The 22,116-nt window shown below is 39.8% G+C and overlaps 1 protein-coding gene across 1 annotated transcript in view; it reads left to right on the forward strand.

Moving 5' to 3' along the window:
• The window catches only part of DPF3 (double PHD fingers 3), a gene marked incomplete at its 5' end in the record, with an annotated part of 137,587 nt that overhangs the window by 98,030 nt on the left and 17,441 nt on the right, over positions 1 to 22,116 (forward strand). Inside the window, 4 exons of the mRNA XM_082282818.1 lie at positions 1,981 to 2,076; positions 3,108 to 3,146; positions 6,757 to 6,835; positions 17,812 to 17,949. Coding sequence (XP_082138944.1) covers positions 1,981 to 2,076; positions 3,108 to 3,146; positions 6,757 to 6,835; positions 17,812 to 17,949 — 352 coding nt within the window. The remainder of the gene's footprint in view (positions 1 to 1,980; positions 2,077 to 3,107; positions 3,147 to 6,756; positions 6,836 to 17,811; positions 17,950 to 22,116) is intronic.

Genomic DNA, 22,116 nt, shown 5'->3' on the forward strand with positions numbered 1-22,116 from the left:
TGAAACAGGGTTGATGATTTTGCCCTGTGGTAAATTGGTATTGAATGTGTGTCTCCATTGTTTGATGGAGAAGAGTTAGAGTAGCCTTCTGACCATGCAGCAGAAAGGTTATGCCCCTTCTATCAAGGATTAAAGTCATTACTCTGGCAGTGTCACCAAATTCACACTTGGTTACATATTATCTATTTCCTAAATCGGTGCTTCAATTTTAAAGGAAGAAAGTGGTTTGTAGTATTTCTCTTAATTCTTGTGCAGTATCATTGTTGTAAATTAGCTCCTTTCCCTCCCACATACAATGTGGTTGCCCCTGTTTTGGGGGTTTTTTTGAGATACTTTAAGATATGAAACAATGTAAAAATACAGACTCATGTCAGTAAGTTTGCTTATGTTCTTACATACATCCTTACATTTCTTACAGTCTCCTCATGTACAATATTTTTCAAGCACTTCAGTCCTAAGATGAAGTCAATTAATGTATGCAGTTGTATGAATTTTGAAGAAACATTTTATGTGTGCAGAACTGGAACCTGCTTAACTTTTACACCCTCTAGTATTTAGTACTCCAGTATTATGTGAATTTGTATTTCATGATAGTTGGAGGTCATTAATAACCTCCTCATATTCAAAAATAGAAGGAGCAAAAATTAGATGAAGACTTGATCCTCTGTCATGTGCTACAACTTTTTTGTAATGCACTGACCAGTATTAGTCATGGAAATTTAGCTGATAAAATACGAATAAACTTTTGTAACTGGTCTTCTAAATACAGGCTTTTTGAAATGTGAAATTTCTGTTGTATTCTTTCCCACAAATTCAGAATTTGGTGCTTGAGGTATGTTGAAAGAAGAGAAACTGATTTACTCCTGTTCTCCCTCTGCTGGCTCTCAGATAGCTTTTAAGTAGAAATTAGAGAGAAGGGGCAAATAGAGTAAGACTGAAAAACCTTCCCATCAGTTTAATGTCACTGATTTGAATCTGCATTGCGGCTGTAGTTTAAATGAATGTTGGCATGGCGAAGGTGAGTTAGTGATTCCAGATTAGTCCCATGCAAAATGGCCCAGCACCATAAATGGCAGGAGTGGCTGGGACCAATTTCTGTATTTCTAGCAGACATGCCAAGAGTTGGGGAAATTTCAATGGGACTTCTTCCCACATTAGTGTTGTGATGATTTTTCTGGCCTTTTACCGTGTGATGTCTGACCTGTGCATGTTTTCATGCAGGACAGCCAGCCTGCGTTTGGTTCTATAGAGGTTACTTTTCAAAAGATCGAGTTAAAAGGATTGAAATTCCCTGGCCCAGGCATCTCACAGTTATGTAAGCTGATGAAGTATTGTTCCTAATAAATAATTAGTTGAATGAATTATTGCTGTTGGTGCTGTTAACCTCAATGAGACCTGTAATTCCTCACCATTCTCATGAAACAAACCTCCTGCTTCCAGATTAGAGTTGTACCTGTGGTGCAAGCCCTGAAAGACATGGCTTTCTAGATCCATTCTGGAATGTATGGAGGAATTTTCTCTATTTTTGCTAAAGAAAGAAGATTGTGAGCTACCAAGGAGAAAACCACTGATTTTTGTATTCTTAAAGTGCGCGCTCAACATTAGAAGAAAACAAAACAATTTAGGTTGCAACAAATGAAAATAAAAAACCAAGTCAAACAAATTCCCAGACAGGGCCTGCATTTTGCATACTAATACTTGTGTTGTCTTGGAATATTGGTGCTCAGTGATGCCAGTATTTTTTCTTAGGGACCTTGTTATCATAGCTGACTTATACCAGTGGTATTTTTTAGTAGGAATTCCCTGGAGATATTAGGGTGGAAAAGAAAACAAATTTTGCTTTGGTAGAGAGAAGCAGGGGTACTGGGATCTGATTTGGCTTTGTATCAACTGTAATAACCCACAGTCACTGTGGTAAACAGTAGCTGGTTTTTGTGTCCTTTTTTCTTCTAACCATTCCTGTTTATTGTTCAACCACAGAGGGTTTTAGAAAATGATGAAAATGCAGATGAAGTGAATGAGGAAGAAGACTTGGAAGAAGATATTCCAAAACGAAAGAACAGGCCTAGAGGACGGGTAAGTGGAGAGTATATTGGAATGGAAAGGAAGGAAGCAAACCTCTGCTTTCTAGTGTGTGTTAGTTTCTATGTGTATTATGTATGCAAAGTCTTTATCCATGAATATATGATAGTGATAAAACCACAGGTAATTTTCAGTGATATGTAATAGATTTTTAATATTTTTCAGTTTATTTTTGTGAATTGCCATGAAACAAAAGACTATTTTGAGAGCAAAAATTTGGGGTAAATTTATTTTAGTGTTGTATTTACAATTGTAATGTAAACTGTAGTAATTATGATGACATCCTGTTATTACAACGCTTCTTAAAACAACATTTACTAATTACAGAAAAGCAGCAAATTCAGTTGTGACAGCCAAAAAAGTATTAATAAAAGTAACTTGAACTGTGTTAATAAGTTTTTCAGCTTTCTCCAGGGTAGCATTTTGTGGCTGACGCTGGCTCTCTTGGGCCCATGGCAAATCTTCCATTTGCTTAAAAAGGGCAATATTTTATCCTTAGGGGACTCTGTGTCCCTTCTCTTACCTAAGATGTCTTCACAATTCATCAACGTACCAGTTAAGTAATGAGGCCGACATTTTAAACTTGGAATCAACATTTTCAATTGTGGGCCTGTAAGGTAGGCATCTAAATAAACGTGAACACAATTCTCAGAAGTTTTGAGCATTTTCATCTCTCTTTGGCTCCAGTGGATGCTGCAGGGGCACAGGAGCTCTAGAAGTACCTTTTGATGTGTTTATAGAAGTCAAGCAAGAGGGGCCACATTTTAGGCCAAATGAGCAGAATATAATAGCTTTTGAATAAGAGACATGAAACCACATTGAATACTTGCAATGTACTTATGCATCAGACCCTCTCTTTTTGTTTCTTCTGTTGTTGTGTTGTTTCAGTTTTCTGCTCCTCTTTATTTTGGAGCGTAAGTCCTTTAATATAAGATCAAGCACTTTAATAATTGGATAAGTATATATTTCACCTTCCTTATTCTCAAAATCACCTGAACCAGTTTCTTTCTTTCTTTCTTTCTTAGCCAAAGACCCCCACCTGGAAAAAAATTTTCCAGAAAAATGTAAGTTTCAGAAAATTTGTATGAACCAGTAACCAAAACCAGGAGATAGAATCAATATATGCACACAAGCTTAACTGTAGCAATCAACTAATATCCCAGGCTAACAACTCTTTTCTAATAAGTTGCTCTCACATAAATTGCACACGCTGGTTAGGGTGAGTGAAAGGGAGTGAATAGCTAAAAGAGATATACTGCTCTGGAGAAGGGAATTTGGTGTATTTGTATGTCCCAGACCTGTACAAACAAAATCCTGAAGTTAGTGTTATGTGCAAGATTTTGCTTCCCTGTTCAGGAAAATGTTCAGGAAAATGTTCCAGAATTTTTTCTCTGTTACTGTAGGGAAAGGAGCTGGAGGGTACTAGGTGTCCCATTCATTTTGAAGCATACATTTGTTTTATTTTCTGCCCTGGAACTGGCCCCCTATTAAGTACAGGAGAAGCAGGATCTCTTGTCTTTTTCTTCCAACTCACTCCTGCTCTGCTAGTGCACTGGCTTCTTTCAGTGCAAAAAAGAGAAGTCCGAATAGTGCCAAATACTTCGAGCAATTTTTAGTTTTATTTGATGGCATCAATAATCAAAGTAAAATTGGTGGTAGAAATTAGGATTACAAAATTAGGGCCAGGTTATCTAGCTGTTGAAAACTGGTAAACCTGAATTGCATCTGGTCACAAGTGTTTTGCCAGTTTTCTAAAGGCAGCCCTTTTCTATCTTTCCCAGTATAGGGAATCGAGGCTAAGGATTTGAAATTAGGGGACATGAAACCTGGGCAGCTCTTTGTTTCTGGGAAGGACTTGGTTAGGGTATTTTTAGAGGGCAGAAGAGGGGAAGGACATGCATAGGAAACTAGATCCTGTGGAGTGTGACCTTTGGGGATTCAGAGAAAGGAGTGAGAAGGACTGACAGCATAAATGCAGGATTAATGCAACAGAATTACTGCTCTGGACTTTCCAAATTGCACATGCCTCTTCCTTTCCCTACAGCATGATTTATTTTTAATCCTGGACTCTCCATCTGTCCCTTTGGCTACTCTCTCTGGCTGCTTCAGGGCTGCTTCAAGGTTGCTGGGCCATGGCTTCCAGGCCTCTCATGTCAAGTCTCGTAGTCTTTGCTGCATCCTGTCAGGAGAATAAAGGCAGTCAAGGATGACTGAATTCAACAGCCTGGAGTGCAGACAGCAAGCATGGGGCATTCAGTTTAGTGCCTCTGGGGCAGTTGCTTGGTTTCCTTTCCCCTCAAGGCTAGCCCTGAAATCATGGGGGCATGGGAAGGACACTGAAGGCTGAAGAGGTAGATTTACAGAAGGAAATTTTTAGTGTCTTTGCTGGACAGGGACAATGTGGTAGGAGCTGAGCAGGGTAGTTTGCTAGGAGATATGAGATGTTCGCAGCTGCACCTGTACAGATTGTCTGCTCATCTGCTGGATATCCCATGGGACAATTTCAAAAGCACCAAAGACATTTGGGAACCCAAGTCCCATTGAAAGTCATTGACTTGAAAAATCTCTGCCTCTGTGTTCATTGCATGAAAAAGTGTATCTGACATGTGGTCATGCCATGAATGCTGTGCCCCTGCATTTCTGTAGAGAACAGTCTGAAGGGAAACAGCTGGCTGTAAGACTAGCAAAATTCTGAGCAACAAACCTTAAATTACTATCGTATTCTGAAACGTACCTATGTAAAAATACTACTTTCTTACTCAACAGGTATGTTCCCAGTGTGTGAATAGAGTCAGAGCTACTGACTACTGACAAATATAAGACTTTACATCTTTTTTATAGTTCTGAGAAGCCAATGCAACTGGTAGGATAGGGAAATTAGATCCTAATCCCGGTACCAGCAGAAATATTTGTAAGGGCCAATCACTTGTCTGTGTGAAGACTCCCTGATGAATTGAGGGTTGTGGAGGAGCTGCCATGGACTGAAATTCAGCTTGCAGCACGTCTTGCAGTAGGGAGGGGAGAAAGGAACTAGCTTGGGATTGATTTCATTGCCCAGAGGGGGTTTACAGAGCTGGCAGTCAGAGAGAAAATACTGCAGACTAGTAAGATGATTTTATGTGATATGGTCAGTAAAGAAGCTTCCACCAAACAATTGCTGCTGAGACCATTTCTAGGGGGAAACTGCTTTTCAGTTCACCCTTACAAATCTTGCTCTGCACATGTGTGCTGGACTGCACAGAGGTCTTTGCAGAAGGCAGAGTTATCCTTGTCCTACCTAATAGTGTTTACCCCATCCAGATAGCTGCAAATCCATGTCTTTCCTTTGGGACTGTGTTAAGAGCTAGACCTGAGCAATCCCAGGGAAATAACATGTGAAATTTTTTAAGTCCCTGTTTTGACAGACTTTGTCAGGCCAGCGTAAAACTGTTCTTTATTACTTCTCTTTAGATAGCCAGTGGAACATAGCTCTAATCGTGCTAGTTCTGTTCCAAATTCATAGAAGAGGAATGGAGTTACTATGGCCCCTTTATGTCTGGGTGCAAATATTCTCAGGATTTCTACACCTTCTTCAGCTTTACCTAACAAAGCTCTGTCCCTTTCTTATTTTCACATGCAAAAGCTTGCAGGATTTGAGTCAGGTGGCCTTGTCTAGAGTGAGAAATATGAACAGTTTAATAAGAGGAGCAGCAGAAGCAATTCTGTTATTTTTATCCAGGAATAGAGTAGCTAGCAGAATTAATAAAGGACTATTTAGCCATCCACCCATGATCACTTCCTCAAACAAAGATCAAGTCTAAAATTGTCATTTACAGGCCGTACATTAGTGAACATAAAAGAATTGAAGGCCTTGGCTCAGTTCCCAGTTCCACATCACAACTCCACCGTTGGACAGATATGAGCTGTCCCCTTGTTGGCATCTCAGCTGAGAAGGGTCAGGATCAAGTAGTTTTGATGCTGAATTCCACTCTCACCCCTGGAGCTCAAGACAGAGCAGTTGGTGCGGTGGAGAAACAGAGCTTTTCAGTTTCTATAGCTGCCAGTTCGGTCCATTGTAGGAACACAGAACTGCAGAGAGACCTTTCTGGGTAATTTCTGTTATTGCAGGTAGCCACATTATCTAATCTTTTCCCCTAACTGACCAAAGCTCTATTTTATAATTACCCATGGTATCTTTGTCCCAGAAGGCCATTTCAAAACATTGCTTTTCAGCTAGAAAACAAAACAAAACGACACAAACAACGCCCCTTTGAAAATACTGAAGGAAATAATTTGACCTCTCTTTTATTTGGGGCCTGTTTTCTGGCTGATTTAATGTTTGTATTTATCCTTTAACACCTGTTCATCTATTCATTCATATTCATATTCAGTTCAGCAAGGTGTTTGAACATCTTCAGAAATAAATGTATGACGATACTTGACTGAATATGTGCTGGCAGTGACCTACTGCTATGGATGAACAGTCTGAGCTGTCTGTGGAGAGGATCTCCATTGCATTACAAGGTCCATTAACATAGTGCACATCTTAGGAGAAGGGTCAAGACCACTTTGAGAAACCTGTATGGAAGCTGAGGATTTGTTTAGTTTATACTGCACATTTTTCATAGGAGGGTGTGGGGCACAAGGAGACCTGAGGGGTAGTGGAATGATGCTAACATCCTCTTGTCCTTGCAGGCTCGGGGATCTGGAGGTGGCAGGAGACGGAATGATGCTGCCTCCCAGGATGATCATGACAAACCCTATGTTTGTGACAGTAAGTAGCAACCAGACAGCTTATTCTGCTTCCAGCCTGGTCCTACCAGCTCAGTGCACTCAGGGCTTCATATATTACAGCAAAATATTCTGCTGCTCTCTGACTTGCATGTTTGCCACCTGCTGCTGCTGCTCTTGGTGTTTTTGCATGAGGGAAATAAAATTAAGTCCTCGGCAAGACTCCACTTTCCTTTGCCCTTTAATAAATAATCTCTTATATTTTCTTTCTCTTTTTCTGGCTTCTCTGCCTTTTGTCTTCTTTTCCCCCATGTAAGTTTCACCCTCTATTTCTTTCTCTGTTTCAGATAGTTACAAACAAAAGCATAACTCAAAAATCTCCGACAAAGGTACTTCACCCTTGTTGTATCTCTTGATATATTTGGTGATTCTCTTCCCTTCAATCCTTTTAAAATCTCACTGGGCCAAATTCTGAAGGTCTTATTCCTCACCAGAAAGTACTCTTGTAGCATCATCAAAAGTTGAGTCCTTCTAAGAAACAAATAACATCTTGAATGCTTTGTTTTGATAGATATTCCCTTTGAATACAGCCCTGCTGTTTGGCATCTTGCAGTTGGACTGCAGTGAAGTAACACATTGTCTGAACAGAAAAACTATACTACAGCCCAGCACCAACACTGAAGGAGGATACCAGAGTTCTAGTATGAGGGAGGAGTCCAATATTTGTTACACAATGGTTTGGGGTTTTTTGCAGTTTAGTCCTTGATGCTTTCCTTCTTCTTTTGATATTCTTTTTTGCTTCACTATGTCCTTTCTGTGAAGGGCACTTATCTTACCCACATGTTTTTGAGGCATCCCATCTTAAGGCTTACTGTAGAGTATACATACAATTGTAATTTGTGGTACCAGGTGCCTTCTAGCCTGTAAAACAATAGCCTAACAAAAGTTAATAGAAGTAGGAGAATAGCAGGTCTTCACTTCTGTGATCCAAAACTGTTTGGTGGTTTTGAGGACAACTAGAACCCCCTTTTTCTAATATTTTTCTATCTTGCAACGTTACTGACCTTAATAGAATAACCTTTACTATAACAATCTATGGGGGTATTTTCTGCTGATTTTTAAAAACATGAGGACATAGGGAGTATGCATGGTAAATAAGAACTGTATTGCATGTGATGAAATCATATTCTTGTATGGTGAGAACAGGTGACTGTACATGACCAGAAACGGAAAGACTTGCATATGAATGGGACACGACACATGATAGAAACATGGTCAAGGAGGAAGAGCCCTTTAAGATGTGAAGAGTCAGAAGATTTATGCTGTGGTTAAATAGCAGTCCTAGTATGCTGGAAGAACTAAAATGTGTCTTCTAAGGCTTCTCTGAGAGCCCAGGATGTATCTTGCTGAAATCCACAGGTTTCCTTTGCTGGTATATGCATATCTTTCTTTATCTCTTCCCTGGAACATCCTTCTAAATCCAAGGATGCTTGCCAGTGGTAGTCATTTTGAACATAATGACTCTTTATTGTCTGATCTTGCATTGCTTTTGGATTTTACTGAGCACTCACAACATGCATAGTAGTGATTTGCACAGAGTAGATTAAACATCAAAGATATCAAAGCAGGCAGCAGAGATCTGGCCTAAAGTCAAGACTCTTGTACATTGTTGTATTGACAGATTTTTGCCTTGGCGTACATTTTGGAGCATAAATTTCACCTTTGGTTTCCGAAATATAAACTTTCTTATTTCATTTGGCTGACACCTTTCACTTTTAGGAAACTTACAGTTACAGGTGAGTCATAAGGAATTTTGGAATCCAGACTTTGCACGGTGACTTCTCCTTTTCCCTTGTATATAGCTGAGAAAAGGGTTATATGATAGCAGAACTCTTTTATCTGACTTTAGAGCAGAAGGGAAGAACTGTCCCAGTTTTAATGTCATCATCCAGAAGTAATATCCTGCCCTTGTTAACTTTCTATAGAAACATTACATAAAATTAATTATGAGTAATTGGCTTATTATCCTGCTTGGGTGGATTTCTTGGATTAATTTTTTCTTTGAAATTATTTGCTGAATATTTTTATAGATAAAACTCAATCTAATTGTGATAGATTAGAAATTGGTTTGCAGTACTCCCTCTGCAGATGTTTTGGGCAGATAGGTTTGTTTTACATGGAAACATGCAGGTGAAACACAGTGAATGTATTTCCTGTTTGGGAAAGCATTATTACCTCAATCACATTATTGGTATGAATAATTACCTTAATGGGTCAACAGTTTGCTTTTTCTGTACTTTATTTAATTTGCCTCCAGGTTGCTTTTTCTGCAAGTATTCTGATATTCGAGTTTTGAAAATGACCACAGAGAAGAAAGTATAAACATAGCTAAACCAAATTAATTTTCTTATAAAACTGCAAGGGCACAAAAAATGATTTGTGGTCAAGAACTACTTTGCTCTTTTATCATATTTACACAGTCATATTTATGGGAAACAAGAATATATAAACAGATTTCATCAGTAATAAAAAGGTTATAGGAAAAAAACTAGGCTGTATGTCAGTAAGATGGTGCAAGGGTGATGCCCAGCTGGCGCTGCCCCTTGTGTTGGAAAACAGCAATGTAATCTCTGAAAAGACCTGCCTTTTTCTGTAAGAGGCATTCAGACATACATCAGTATTAAACTTGGTCCCAGTATTACAACTGACTGGAAACATGCAATTTCTATGTGGTAAAGGTTTTCAAAGCTCAAAATGTTTTGTCATCCTGTGTTTTTAAGATGAGGTGGTTGGATGCCTGTTTCGTGGAATGAAATATTCTGAAATACTTCAGCTGGTTTTATTGAGCATATACTGTATCAGAAGTTCAGAATAAAATGTTTGACCAAAACATCAATAAAATCACTAGGATAATCATGAAATGCATTGTTTCATCAAATCACCAAGTAGAAAAGTTGTTGGTCAGATTTTCAAGCAGTTGCACTGGATAGTGTTGTGCCTTGAGCTCCCTTGGGATAGCTTCAACAATGACAGTGGCAGGGAAGACTGGTGTGAGATGGCTATAGGCTGGAAATGGTATTGTAGCCAAATGGCTCAGCAGCTGTATGAGAGCAGTCCCAAACATAGCTTGAGCAGCTGGCTAGGACATGGAGCAGGTGCCTCAACAAAAAGTGGAAAGTAGGGCTTAAAGACTAATGCAAAGCCTCTGATGTCAAGCAAGTGGAAGATCAACCACCACCACTGTCCATGATGAACTGGGCATGTGATTTTTAAAGGAGGGACAGAGTGAACAAATGAATGAATACCTACATGTTTAATAAGAATTGATGTTATGTCCCTGTCACATATTCAGCTGGGGAACCATTATTTCTACCAAGCAGTCTTCTTAAAAATCCTTCTACTATTTTAATAGTGTTTATTATATATTATTTACTACTTTATAAAAAGAAAAACCTTCTCTGAAGTTTTATCTAGAAACTTGTATTCTGGTTTAAAAGTTGCAATCAGTTGTAGCACCTGAGTTCCATGACTCCAAATGTCTACTTCCTTTAGCCAGAAAAGTTAGTTTGTGCTGAATCTCTGCAAGACACTAACTTTCCTGCTGCCTCTCCTCACTTGTACGCTTTTATTCTTCTCTTCTTCTCAAGTTCCCATGGAGGCATGGGACTATGTACATAGTTCCACCTTTGTTTTCTGTTCCTCTATGGAAGATTTCCCTTGCCCACCTCTAAAAGGAATTTTTTCTTTCTTTTCTTTTTACCAATATGTACTTGTCTCCTTTTAGTTTTATTCCCATATAAACTCCTATTTTAGCGTAGCAACTTATATTTGTATCATATCCTTTTTTTGTAGTCCCTCTGAGACTGAACTATGCATTTAGATCCATTCCTTGTGCAAAATGAGAATTGACTGAAAACTTCCTAGGATCTCTGCTGGATCAGTGACTAACGCAACATCGTATGAACCCAGAGACACTGATCTTGTAGTGTTTTGTAGAAGCTGATTCTTTTGTCAAGAACTTAATTTTAAGGTTTCTCTAGTTATTTAACCTACATTTTCTCTGCTGAAGTCCAAGAGTAGCAGTCCTTGCACTGTTCTCAAGAGATAACAATGTCTTCTGTGTCTGTAAACAGTTACTGGGACTTCTTTCTGCTGAGTTTTCTTCAGCTCTTTTACTAAGCTTGTTTCTTTTACTTTGAAAAACTCCAAATGGCTTTTTAAAAGTAGTAGTGACCACAACTAAGTTCAGTGTGCTATTCTGAGGATAGAAACATTTCTGAAGATGAGTGGTTGATACATTTACATGTACTTACAGTCACTTTTAGAAATTGGATTTATGGAACTTGCTCTGATATGTATCCATGAGAGGCACAGGGATGGCTGACCTAACAGGTTATTTAGCAAACCCTTCATCAGTGCAAGATGAACAGCTGGAGGTCCTCTCCAGTGCTGTGTCCTGTTTCAGTGGCAAAGGAGCTTTCGTCCTTGTCCACCATGTGAGTTCATATTTAATATACCATTTGCTTCTTGTTCCTTCCCTGTTCAATCTGTTTCTACTCAGGCAGGTTATCTATCACATTTAGTTTCTTCAATATACTGCTTTGTCCTGTTTATACAGTGTTTTATTTATTTATATTAGACGTCTTACTAATATTTACTAATTACATTGCTGTTTAAAATAATTCTTTGATAATGAATCTCATATGATATATTTTTGTTATTTTTCCAATATTTTTATCAACAGTCCATTCTCTGCATGTTTGATTCTTTCACTCTCTATTTCACCCTTCAAATTAATGATAAAACCAGAGGCAAGCATTGGGTTCAAACAGGACTCTTTCAGGTGCTTGAAGAAGCAGAAAGATGCCTTCTGAAAGTTTAAAAAAATTAGGCTCCTAATTCTCACTGATTTCAGCTGAAGGTAAAACTAAACTGTTTCCTTGAATATCAGATTAAATGCCTATCTGCTTGTGTTCTGTTTGTTGTGCCTACAAATCATATAAAGCTTGGAGCTTAAGTGAACACTTTGAACATGTCTTTGAATTACTAATAATCATTCAGAACATGGATTTGCTTTTAAAAACGCTTGACCCTACATCCAAATCACTATAGCTTGAAATATCCTCCTGCTTTTTCATTATTTTGAGATTAACTTTTTCTTCCCCATTCCCTTTCTCTTCTAACCATATTGTAAGTTCTGCCAACAAAAGGCTGGAGCCTTCACATAGCTTTAGTGATTTAACATGAACAGATTTCACTGAGTTTCAATTGGTACTGAGAATCTCTCTCTTTTAGTTTCCTTAGAAAATCCCAGTTAAATGTTATATTGTTCTAGCATGACTTGCCAAATGCAAGTCCTTGAGGCCTATTCTTTGGGAACTATTTCATTGTATTTGTTCAAAAAATGACGGCCCTAGTAATTTCCTTGCTAACTTCACCTTGTCTTCTTCGTCATCTCCTTGAAACGGTCCTGATCCTGTCATACATATTAGCAAGCATCTCACTGATTCTCTGAAAGTTTTGCTGGGATACAAAAGGCCTACCAGATAAGTCCTGATTTAACTTGATTTTTACCAGTTCTGAGTCTCAATCTCTTGTCTTAATTCTGGCAGATACTATGAACAAGACCAACACTACTAACTGCTGCTGCTTAGGGCAGATTTTTGGTTAAATATCACAATTTCAAGCTGATTTGAAAATGCTTTGATTATAGCATTATATTTTTACATGCTTCTCATAAATCTCTGGCATGACTTTTAAAGTGTCCCTTTAAACTATTAGCAGTTTAAGCCCTAAATCATCTTCTGGTATTATCCTTTCTAGTGAATCCCTAAGTAGATAAGCAATAAGATCTAGAATAAGATGCTTGTTCAGATGAACTCAACAAACAACTCTCCCACCATAGCTGCTATACTTGTCATCCATTGACTACATTATTGGTAGAAAAGACAAGATTAGAGAGGTAAGGACACTTAAAAAAAATCTTTTAAAATACTCAATAATACAGATGTGGAGTAGAGCACATGGTAAGAAGGGAACAGAGTTGACTCTGATAGTTGAATATTTTCTACTCATGTAGGATAGTTGTTTGCTCCTGCTAGCGAGCCATTTGTTGAAATGTGCACAGGTATACTGTTGAGCTGTGTATATTTTGCACTGGGGTTCAAAGTTACTGTGATCTTAATACAGCAGGTAGATTCTGGGACTTGTCCTCTGGGGGCACTGAAACAAGGACTATTTGCCTCCCTATTCTACCTACAGAAAATTCCCTATGGAATGGGTTACTAAATAGCTGCTCTCATACTACAAGTGTGTAGTGTGACAGTACTGATCAAAGAGGGATGAATGTAATGTCTTTCTATCAGTGGAGGTCAAAATGCACTGTTAATGTTTGAGATCTCTAGATGTGCCAGAGTGCATATACAACTGTAACAGGGGAGAATATATTACCAAACCAGTGCAAAACAAGGACAGTTTTTTTTTTTTTTTTTTGAGTGGAGTGAATGGTAGGACAGGAAGGTAACTTAGAAATGACTGCCTGCCAGAAGTTAACTCAAGATTTAGTATTTGACATAGCACAGCTGAGAAGAAAGAACAGGAGGCAACAGAGAAAAGCAAAGAAAGACAATGAGGGGGACAAAATTTAGTGACCAAAAAAAAAAAAAAGCAGCATGTACTCCTCCAGTTTCCTGTTTCCACTAAAAACATGGATTGTTTCCTTCTGTCTCATACTGATGACAGATTGTGCAAAATGTATGTGGAGAGCTGGCTGGAACATAGCTCACAGGCTGCCAAGGACCAAATGTGTAACTATTTCAAAATGACAGCAACACAGCCATTAGATATTTGATGAGGAAGTCTTTTAAGTCATAGGTTTCAAATCCCCTTTTTAACAGGGGAAGTATTTTATATTAATTTTACTCATTGAGAAACATAAACAGAATGAGAATTTGCTTATCCAAAGGATTGCAGGGTGCTACAGCCCAGAACTTAGAAGAGAGCTCTCTTTTATGAAACACTCAATGCTTGCATTTATACTGTTCCCCCCCGCCCATAATGCAGTTGTGTAACATCTTCATATCAGTCTTCAAATTTGAAGGAAAATAAGGTTCATCATAGGAGACTGTCTGGTGGTCTCATAAAACAATCCTTCTTCCCCATTTGTGACATTTGGTCCGCACTGCTGTATTACTGCCTACTTACCCAGCTTGTTCCTAAGGGAGCAATCACATCAGCTCATAGGAAAAATACATCCTTTGAATGCAGGAGGAATTGGAGTGGGTTACGTTCTACAAACTCCCACTGTTTTCATTGAGCTTGGCTACCTAATTAAAGATCAAGTCAACTTCCCAGTGTTGAGATTCAGGATGAAATCTACCACATGCAAGGATGATGAGCCTATCCAGCAAGGAAAATTGAAGGTAAAAAAGTCAAAGCTGCTGAAAGGAAGGCCACTCGGCAAAGTTCATGAAAGGCACACTTTCACTTGCTATGTGTGAGCTGCACGGTGTTAAAAACTAATCGACAGCATGCATTTCAGACTGGAAGAACCAGTTCTCATTATGCTTTTGTCAGCTCTGAGAATGAGAAAGATGTGGTGTAAGCACTGGTGTGGATGCTGGAACTCATGGATTCCAGTCCTGGTAATGAAAAAAGATCACTGTGTGGGCAACTCAGCCCCTCTGCAGTTCTCTTTTTTCAGAACCGAAATGAGAATAGTATTTCCCACTCAGGAATGTGGAGGAAGATTAATTAGTGTTTGAAAAGCCAGTCTGCAGTGGGAAGAGTTATATAAGAGCTAAGTGTTTATTGATGATCACCCTTTTATAGAAACTACTTCTTAGCACAGTGATACGGTTGATTAATAAAATGTGCTCTTACCTGGAAAACAAGAGATTAGGGTGAATTCAGAAAGATTCAATCTGTTGGAGAAACCATGAAGTTCTGACTTAGCTTTCATTCTAGCAAAGTCTCACTGAAGCCAATGGTTCTTTTGCCTGACTAATATCATGACCCTTTCCCCCCTGCAAACATCTAATTTGTTTGAGGAACATGAACTCTCTCCAGTTTCAATTCATGGCATTGCTTCAGACTTTTTTCATGACAGAACATGAATGTGAAAAATGGAAAAATCTAGACACCAATAAAAAAGGCTGCTGGAACTGCAAATCTTTGGTCCTACAAAGGATCTGCTAGGACCATATAAACAAAACTCCTTTGCCTCAGTTCTGATTATAAAGTCCTCCAAATCAATTTCTCACAAGGCATGTGTCACATTGCTGTCACCCTTGAAGGCCACCTGGAAGTCCTCACAATGGGAAGGACTCAGCTGCAGAATTACTACTGGCTCAGCTTATATCAATACTTGCTTTTTCCTGGCGAGGTGATACTTTTTTGCTGAAGAAGGATGAGTCTGAAGACCCATCTGATTTCCTATGTCATCCTAAACTCCATAGCTAAAATCCTGCAGGATCCTGTATGGAATGGAGTAAACACCACAGTTTTGGGACTTGTTGTTGCAGGGAGTGCAAGTTTCCTTTTGGGCATTGATCATCTGATAGTGTTCTGGAAATAATTTGACAGGAGTCTTTGAGCAGTATTGGTAATTCATAGCAATAGAATTATTTTTTAACATTCTTCTTCAAACACACAAAAGTAAGTGGGATAGAGTAGGATACTTGATGAGCTGATCCAGCTCATCTAGCAGATGGTCAATCTGCTAGAAATGTAAATCTCTTTCTCCATTCTAAGAAACACTGCAACATTTATGTAATTAGAGGAGGCTACCATTCTGAAAGAATTTAAGCAGTGAGCTCTCTCTGGCTTGATGATTACTTAAGTGTTATGCTTCTTCTACTATTCAAAACATGGGGAAAGTCATACAAAACTGCAGATATCTTGTTGTTTTGACTCTTGTTCAGACTCTGTTCCCGCTGCTTGTCCTTTGCCCTGCAGGACCACAGAGAAGGAGGAGTAGTTTCCCCCTCCAGAATGCACTGCAAGAAAACAAGGATGGTACTAGAAGAAGGGAGACTGAACTAATGTTTTGTGGAGAGCATGCATCTAACAACAGTCTAGTTCTTCAAAATGTCTGGCAATGGAGTTAGGTTTACATAGGAAAAATGAAGGCAGACGCTTCAAAGAATGGATATGCATATCTAAATGAGTATTTTATTTCTCTCAACATTCCCTCTTCCCTCCTGCAGGAGGTCTCATTTCTAAACCAAGGCCATTCAAAGACTTAAAAAATCTGTAACTGAGGACAGGACATATTACATTTCAAAAAAACTTCTATCATGTTATGATGAGTCTGTGATCATAACCTTGCACAATGAAGAAAACTGGGATAAAAGTACCTAATATTCCACATCATTCATACATATCATGAGCTTGTTTTACATGTTTCTAACAAAGTATTTTCCTAGAGGGAGTTTGTAAATCAGCTAGAAGAGATTGAGAATGAAATATGTTATTGTAGTAGGCTTTGATTTACAATTTTCTATAATCTGTTCCAAAATGTGGAACATCAATTGGCATTTTCTGACTAGTAGCAGAAAGGTATAAAATTTGACATTTTATTTATATGTAAATGAATAAATGGGGTGAGAGGGTTGGTTGGTTTTTTTGTTTTGTTTTGGTTTGGTTTTTTTGTTTGTTTGGTTTTGGTTTTTTGTTTGTTTGTTTTGTTGTTGTTGTTGCTTTTTGTTGTGTTGTTGTTTTTTTTTTTTTTTTTAATTTTTTAAAAATTTATTTGTGGAGTCTTTGACATTCCCAGACCCAGGTGCCTGGAGAATGGGGAGTCAAGTATCTATATATATTACAGGATACATACTGGGGCCTGTAACACCATTAAGTTTTTAGGAGTGGATGGTCACTTACCCCTCGGAGATCCTTTTCAGGGGGTCTAAAAACAGGATTCTGTTCTCTCTTCTGGCACCATTGCCTCTGGCCTTCTAAACAAGCTATGCAGGACAGACTACTGGACGTGACATTTATTCCTGTGTGAAATCCTTGAGGTTAATTAAGGTAATAAAGTGACTATAAATGTCTCTGGGAGTAAAAACTTGCAGGAAGGGCATTAAGCTTTTTGTCTTTGTTTTCTAATCTTTTAAAATGGTAATATTTGTATTTGGTAGACAAAATAGCTGTATAAAAGAAAATGGACATTCAGAGAATGCTTTGAATATGAAAAGTGATTACTTTTTGAGACAATAACATGAATTAAAAACTATATAGAAAATCAATTCATATGTAATGAATCTTATGCTGTTGCCTGCCCTTGCTGTACACTCCCTGTGAAGTGTAGACCTTTCATCATCCTAAGTTGTTTGATTCTGTCCTTAATATCTGTTGACTTAGTCCTAAAATAAATGGAAGTTCAGAAGCAGGATTCTCTGTCACACATTCTATTATTTATTGGGGTGCTGGATATGAAGTTTACCTGGGCAAATAAGTATCACTACCACATGTTTTTTTAGCAAGAAACTGTGAATTATTTCCATCTCCTTGTCTTAACTAGGAATCGCGAATACAGCTATTTATTAACCTTTTAGAGAAAGTCTTTTAAAAAATCCCAGCTGTTTCCTTTTTTTTTCAGAGATCAGTAATGAAGAAAACGTCCTTTCTTCTCAGTCTTGTTTCCATTGCTGTGCATTGTGCAGCACCACCATTGGAACTGGCATTTCATTTAATTTTATATGCAGTCTTGTTAGTAGTCTTAGCAGAGAGGATTAGGGCTCTGTGATCTGGAGGGTCTGAATGTGCACTTGCTTAGGCCTGTGGGAAGGACTGCTGGCAGCGTGGTGGGAAGAAAGCTTGTTTGGGGACCTGCAGCTGCAGGGCTGCCCTCCGTCACCTTTCCCCAGTGCCGGTTGGAATGGTTTTGGGCAGGCGCATGGAGTGTGTGGTGCCATTCTCAGGGGAAAAGGGAGCATTATTTGAGAGGATGCTGCTGTGGTTGTTGATCACACTGATGTTTTCATTCTCTCTTCCCCTCCCTCATATTTCCTTTCCATCCAGTCTGTGGCAAGCGTTACAAGAACAGGCCTGGGCTGAGCTACCACTATGCTCACACTCACCTTGCCAGTGAAGAGGGTGATGAAGCCCGTGAGCAGGAGACCCGCTCTTCCCCTGTCCACCGAAATGAAAACCACAAACGTGAGTAGGACTTTCCCTTTGCCTTTGAGATCCTTTCCAGGGGTGTTGCCTCCACCCTGTCTTTGCCTTGTGGAGGCTGGTGTTATTGCCTGACTCAGTTTTGAGTGATTGGGCCCTGGATGCTTGGAGCTAATCAGCCACAGCTCACACGGGTGCTGGCTCAGCTAGTCAGAAATTCATTTCAAACCCAGCATTATCTCTGCAGCAAGTCACTTTTCCATTACTGCTCCTGTGGGGAGGAAGTGGCAAGGAGAGGGGGGAAAAGAAGAGATGCCCAACCTGCCCATCATCAAGCAGCCTCCCAGTGGCTCTTAGGGATGTCAAGGAAATACAAGTCCAGTAGTTTCAGGGGGCTGCCTTTGTTTTGCCTTTAAATAAGAGATATGTGTCAATATCTCAGTTTTTCAGTATGAAAATAACAGCACCTTTCTCCCTTATACCTTCACCTGCTGCACAAACAGCTTACCTTCAACTTTGCTAAAGGCTGCTTCTTAGTTACAGTTTGACAAAAGCTATGAAAACACATCAGTACTGATCTGCAGGGAGAAGAGCTGGAACATGAGGGGAGAATGTATCTCAATTCCCCACACCGGTACAACGCTGAAAGAAATCTTAGTGGTCTGAATTCTTACGTGATGAATCACATATACTCAGTGTGAGCATAAGGTCCATCACCCTGTTTGATTGTCCTTTCTGTGCTTCTTAGGCACAGAACAGAAAGACAAGGAGACTGTGTTATATTACTGATTTTTGCAAGTCTCTAATTCCCTTTTTCTCAGTTTTCCAGAGTTCAGTACTATGTGATGTTTGCTGTGACCTTGGGATTTGTGTAGATAGCTTTGTTTGCTTTCAAAAAGTTGTTTTGGATCAGCATGTGATCTGTGTTATTTTAGTTCAAAGTAATAAAGCAATAAAATGCTTATAGGGAAAAATATGCAGGAAAACACTTTGTAATACCTTATGAACTGCAAGAAATATGGAAGTAGGAAAACATTTTCTTTCTGAGCAGGATAATTGATAATTGTCCCCAGGGAGGTGTAGGAGGGGGTTTCCTTCCTCCAAAGCATCTGCTACTAGCCACTGTCTGAGCTTGAAGGACTGTTTAGTGTGATCCCATTTGGCATGCCCTATGTTTCTGTTGCTTTTATGCTCTACCTTTTAGTTATCATGTTTTGTAGATTTGTAGCAAAAGTAATTTTGACTCCTCCAGCTGTTGATAAACTCGAGCTGTCAATGCACTAAGAGTGACTGCTTGGGCAGGCAAGGGAATGTCAGTGTTCAGCCAGTAGCTTTTGTTTACTTAGCATTTACATCAGCTTTGGGGTTTTTTTGTTTGTTTGTTTGTTTGGTTGGTTGTTTTTTTCCTGTGCCTGCAGTAGTCAGTAATAGTTGCATACCTGAGAGGCATATTGCAATCTGTATTAAATTGATACTGATAATGGCCTTGCAATAGATGCCCAGAAAAAGGAAGGTAGTGTCCTCTGCCCTGAATTCAGTTTGACATAGGTGCCAAGAGGTTTCTGTCCTTGTGTCTCTGGTGCTTAGGAAATGACAGAAGTTAGCAAGAAGAAGAGATGGAAAAGCTATGGTAAGGTTAGGAGCAGCTGACTTTGGCCCAGGATAAAAAAGGTGTGTTCTACACTGTAGGAAGGAGTAGCACGAGAGCTGCTTGGGCTTGTGCTCCCACAGAGCTCCTAAGGGGTGCATGTGGCAAAGGGAAGTTGTTGATGCACAGATGCACAAGCAGGCAGAAGTTTAGAATCGTTGGGGTAAACCTCTCTGATGCCCAGATTCCTGAGTGGAAATAATAACCAGCCAGGAGCCAGTGAGGTATGGGCAACAGCGTGCAAATGTGCAGATCAGCCTTGGGGAAAGTCCCAGATGCTGGAAGTTAACTGTCCCAAATGGCTTAGCTGTTTCAGTGGCTGTTTGTTCCTTTTTGCCTCTTTGTTTACAGCCTTGAGCTCAGATCTTGCATCTTGGCTCTTTCACTTGGCAATATTTAATTTATGCTGCCATTCATCTTCCATGTGAATGCTAATTGTCCACATTGCTAATGTGCAGTCATTAAATGGTCCCATTGTACAGGGGAATGATGGGGAGCCAGAGCATCAGATCCTTCCTCTCCCTTAAGAACTGCTAGGCATGTGTTATGAATTAGATTTGACAGGTCTGCAGCATCACAGGTCTTGAGCTTCAAGAGTCCTCTCTGCATGGGCTTGGGGGCTGGGGGAGGTGGGAGGGAGGAAAGGCAGGGGGATGTTAATCCAAACAGCTAATCCACAACCCACTGAACAGGAGGACCAGAGATATTGTGTAGAGTAGGATCTGGTTATTTGCCTAGCAGTGTGTCAGAGATATGAGCAGCCTGATTTAGAAAAGGCAAGGCAAATCAAACCAGCCATTTGGAATTTGTCGTGCCGTGGGAGGTGAGCACCAGGTCAGTAAAGTTCAGGCGGGTGGCTGCAGTATGAACTTCCTTCCTTTGTACTCGCGTCTCCTCTGCAGCTCCCACTCCTTGCAGAAGCTGCAGTAACCGCAGGGCTTCTGCAGGATTCAACTATTGATGCCTTAACTGGTGCCAGGTCAAGAGCTGAAAGCCTCTTGTCTTTCTGCATATTCAGTCCCCTCTATCTCGTGCACGGACCAGTTTAGTAAGTCAGAAAATGATCCAGAAACTGGAAAAGATGTAGATGGGAGGAACTTACCTAAAACTGAGAACCATTGAATAGGTGCGTATCAGAGAACTGGGACTGGCCCAAGTCTCACCTCCTTGGCACATCTCACTGTCCTTGACTGTGCAGAACGTTTGTCTGTTTACATCTCTTTACATCTCTCTCTCCTTCTGTCCTTCTTTCTCACGTATAGATTACCTGTTGCAACATGAAAGATAGTTCAACAGTCTTCTCTGGCCTTTGCCTTTCTGAAAACACCCTAGCCTGTGTTCTCTTTGAGCTTTAGTGGCTTGCTTTGTATGCTTTATCTGGCCCTTTGACACAAATAAATAACCCTTCCTCAGTGTCTAGTCTTGCCTCTGCTATACACACATTTATTTCTGACCTACTCTCTGATTTTTTTACCTGAGTATCGAACTGTGAAAAGGAAATTATAAAAAACCCTTTAAAAAGTCAACTTCCCCTTTCCTCAACTCCACTGGAAAAAATAAATGATCCCACACCATTCTCAGACTTTTTCTCTGCTGGCTTTTCCTCTACATATTGGCACCGAGACCGTGAGATTTGTGTGCCCAGGGTGCATCCAAGCCTGCCACAAAACACCTGCTGTTTTATTCTGTCTCTCTCCATGGGTACAGGCCAGCTCTGGGGGCAGCTGGTGCTCACAAATTTTGAGACACTTCTGATATAGGAATTACATTAGACTTCTATCTATTGAAATGTGTCTGTGAATGAGTGTACTAGTATAAATGCTCTTCCTTAATTCCTGGGAGAATAGGATAGTGTGTCAACATGGAGAAAAACTTCCTCTCCTTTAAAGGAGAAGAGTTTTCAGTGGCATTTTGCTGTGTGAAATGTTGGTTACAGACGGCTGTGCAGAAACAGCAACTGAACAGGATCTTATGCCCACAAGCACTTTGGCCAGTGACAGTCCTAAATAAAGTACACTGTGCAGGCTGTTGCTGGCCTCGCTGCTGAATGCAGGTTGATCTATTGTGCAATACGTGTAGTTAAGGAGGATGCATTCCTGTGTCCTCCTGCGTCTCTGCTAGCTTAAGCATCCACCCTGCAAAACCACCTGTGTACATTATTTCATGGCATCAGCCTGTTGTGCCCAGTTCCATCACAGATTTTATTATGTGGATAAATCTCTACTGGAGAGACCAGCCAAAGTTGTTTGTGTACTCTAAGCATAATTGGATACCCGGTCTCCAGAGATAAAAAATTAATGTGCTAACCTCAGTGTGCCTCCAAGCTGTCCTCCAGCTCCCCCACACAGTCATCTTTGAAACATTTTTATTTCCATCCAGGCAGGGGGCTGGCCATGAATAAATGACGAGAGTCAGCCCCTCAGTTGGAGACGAGCTGTTTGTTCCTCTCCACAAGCAGCATCAATTTGAAAAGCTACATCAGGTCTACTTTTTCCCTGCCTCAGTGCTGATCCTTGCTGGGGCCATGGTGGGAGCTACTTCTGAATGCAAGGATGCATCAA

The sequence above is a fragment of the Coloeus monedula genome (genome assembly GCF_965178545.1).
Source record: "Coloeus monedula genome assembly, chromosome: 6".
Taxonomy (NCBI): domain Eukaryota; kingdom Metazoa; phylum Chordata; class Aves; order Passeriformes; family Corvidae; genus Coloeus; species Coloeus monedula.